Here is a 3,129-nt window from a genome sequence, read left to right on the forward strand (position 1 = left end):
TTCCCTATAAAAAGAAATTACTCTGAGCTGAAAATTTGGTCTTAAATTTACTTTTAAGGAGGTGAAGATAACTGGTTAACAAATGTGTGATTCACCATAGAAACAGCTCAGCCAATAGTATATATGCAGTAAATTAACCGTTTTCTGGTACATTCGGATTTGATACGAAACATAGCAACAAGATCATAGCTTGACAACAATAGCAGCTGCACATATTTTTCATCCTTTTTTTAAAGAATATTTTTGTGGAAAAAACAGATTCCCTGTGAAGTAATTTATATTAAAAGTTTCATCAAAAATTCTGGGGGTGGGTACAATAGGCCAGAAATTAAATTAGTGATTTGTATAATAAATTATGGTTTTGATTTGATATGACACTTCTCATCTCTTACAAGTGACATAGCTACAGGCAATAGAGTAATCTCTTCCCCTTGTGAAGATAAATGTTGTATCAGACCAAACCATCTTATATTAAATTGCAACTTCCCTTCTTTTACCATATGAAAAGATTCATGAGACTATTCATTAAATAATAGCACAACCCAGTTAAAAGAGTACTTTAGCCAAAATGTCTTTAAGATATTTTCTAATATCAGATATGTAGTTTTTGCAGGGTATTGCCATAAGAGGCCTCATCCGAATAAAGGAATTTTCCATTATGCAGCAAATGGTGTGATCATGGCCACACTGAGCTAGAAGGTGGTTTTCTTATCTCAGTTAGACTGAAACTCTCAAATGTGAATGAAGAGAAATCTGGAATCTTGACTTCCTTTCTTGGGGTGAAAAGGGATATAGTATGTGTTCTCTTTTACAAATTGCTTGTGCTCATACCATTGTTTTTCATGTTTTGACAGAGAGAAGGAGCAAGAAAGGGAAGAACAGTTAATGGAAGACAAGAAAAGGAAGAAAGAGGATAAGAAAAAGAAGGAATCTGCTCAGAAGGTAGGTTTTGATATTTGAATTCTTAAATCCAGCTGGAACATAAGTATTGAGAGTGGTAAGATATTAAATTGTTTGTATTTGAGCTTAAAAACTTGATTTTTTTTAGAAGTGATTCTTCATGAAACTATTTTAGGTTCCAGAAAAGTGATGCACAAGTGTTTAACTTAGACATTTCTTCTCCTTAGTGTGTTATGTGAAGAGAAGTTTTTTTGATACAAAGTATTGAATGTAGGCTCTCTTGATTTATGCAACCACGTTTTCAGCTCTTTGGGCATGGAAATGGTGCTGAGCTTGGAATTCTTTCAGGCAAGTTGACTAAGTATTTTCTAGAGCAAGAGGATACTTTTGTTTGGTAAGTCTTTAAGAAAGTTTATATTAAATATTTACTACTGAAGATTCCCTTTTGCTAAGAATCACTTAGGTTTTACATTTTCCACAGCTAATAGCACTTCTGCTGAAGTGTGTCAGTTCAAGTCTGGGCTGAGGAGGATTGATGAAGTCACTGAGAAATGCTTTTTTGCTCAGGAAATGGGTTTGAACACTTGGTATATTAGAAACTGAAATTCTGGTAGATTGTTCTAGGAGTTAATTTGACATACAAACTTGAGTCTCTTGCAGTTTTATTCATGATTTTTACTGGTAAGATCCTTTCTGTCTGGTTCTGGGCTTGCCCGTACAAGACAGATGTAACCATCCTGGAGCAGGTCCAGCAAAAGGCCCCTAGGATGATTAAGGGACTGGAGTGTCTTGACAAGTGAGGAGAGGCTGAGAGAGCTGGAACCTTTTGGCCTGGAGAAGAGAAGGCTCAGAGGGATCTTACTAATCAATGTATGTAACTATTTTGTGGGAGTGATTAAAGATGGAGACAGACTCTTCTCAGTGGTGTGCAGTGACAAGGCGTATAAGCACAGACTGAAATACAGGAAATTCCACTTAATCAGAATACGACTTTTTCTGTATGTGTGTGACCAGGCAACTGCTGGAACCCAGGGAGGTTGTGGTGCCTCCATCTTTGGAGCTGCTCAAAAAATGAGTTGGACAGGGCCTTGTGCAATCAGGTTTTGATGACTTTGCTTTGAGTTGAGGACAGTCCTTGGGGTGGGTGGGGAGCAGGGATGGGTACTGTGGACTAGATCTCCAGAAGTTGTCCCTTCCCACCTGAATGATTATGTGAAATTGAGAGTAAAAGACTTCTTTCTTTTGGTAGTCTCTGTTTTACAGTTGCTTCGGAAATGACGGATCCTATGACAGATCAGATGTTACTCTGTGTTAGATACTGTAGGTTTCTGCCTAGAACAGCCAGCACCCATATTTTGACTTATCTGTGGTCTTCGTAAATATGGCTTTTCCACCAATTTGAGTCTTACCAGTTTAAATTAGGTGGTGATAAACTGTTGTATTTCTGTTGTCTTTATCCAGCCATGTTGATAAATCCCCCAGAAAACTGCGAAACATCAGTAGCTACAGAATAAAGTTTCTTCGGTGCCTGTTTGCCTTGGTGTTGCTGCTGTTTGTAGAAACTATATATAGGAACCAGGAGGAGCAGGCCCTGATAAATAAAGACTAATGACTGAGGATTATATGCTGGCATTCCATGATACAAGAAAAACTTGAAAAGGTTGTACATATCATTTTGATAACTATGCCATGACTGTCTACTGAGGAACTGGCCCTTTAAATACAAAGGAGATTTCCAGATTGCCTATGTGGCCTCTCAACTACTAAGTTATTCAGTATGATTGAACATTACGGTATTTTGCCAAAATCTTGGGAAGGGTAAACACTGGGTAAGTTAATATCCTAGAGAGTAAACTTAATAGGAATACTTGGAGATACCTAGGAATAGCGAAGCAGGCGACCAGATGGACAGAACATAAATGTGTGTGTTCCTTCTTAGTGACTGTAGTGGTGTTCATCAAATAAGCAGTTGTGATTTGGTGGTACCTTTTTCAGACAGTGTCTGTATAACATGAAACAATAGTTTCTGTCTGGATCTTCTGAAACTTACAAAAAAATTTTAAAAATAACTTCAACAGAAGTTCTGCAAGCACTTTCACGGACTAAATTCCTGTGGTTGGTGTCCCAGGGGCAGTTTGGTATCTTGTCAGAGGATGGCTTTGACTCCACATTCCTATTCACTATAGCTGCTCCTGTCCTGCCTGTACTTACAGGCTTGCCCACAGAGCG

General features: G+C 38.0%; 1 protein-coding gene across 3 annotated transcripts in view; it reads left to right on the forward strand.

Annotated features, from left to right (window-relative positions):
• The first annotated feature begins 854 nt into the window (after nt 1–854).
• The window catches only part of LOC104498845 (trinucleotide repeat-containing gene 6B protein), a 44,869-nt gene continuing 42,594 nt past the window's right edge, over nt 855–3,129 (forward strand). For all 3 annotated transcript variants that reach the window (XM_010142274.1, XM_010142275.1, XM_010142276.1), the window contains exon 1: nt 855–942. In XM_010142274.1, coding sequence (XP_010140576.1) covers nt 886–942 — 57 coding nt within the window. In that variant the 5' untranslated portion in view covers nt 855–885. The remainder of the gene's footprint in view (nt 943–3,129) is intronic.

Source organism: Buceros rhinoceros, unplaced genomic scaffold (assembly GCF_000710305.1).
Source record: "Buceros rhinoceros silvestris isolate BGI_N320 unplaced genomic scaffold, ASM71030v1 scaffold3748, whole genome shotgun sequence".
Lineage (NCBI taxonomy): Eukaryota > Metazoa > Chordata > Aves > Bucerotiformes > Bucerotidae > Buceros > Buceros rhinoceros.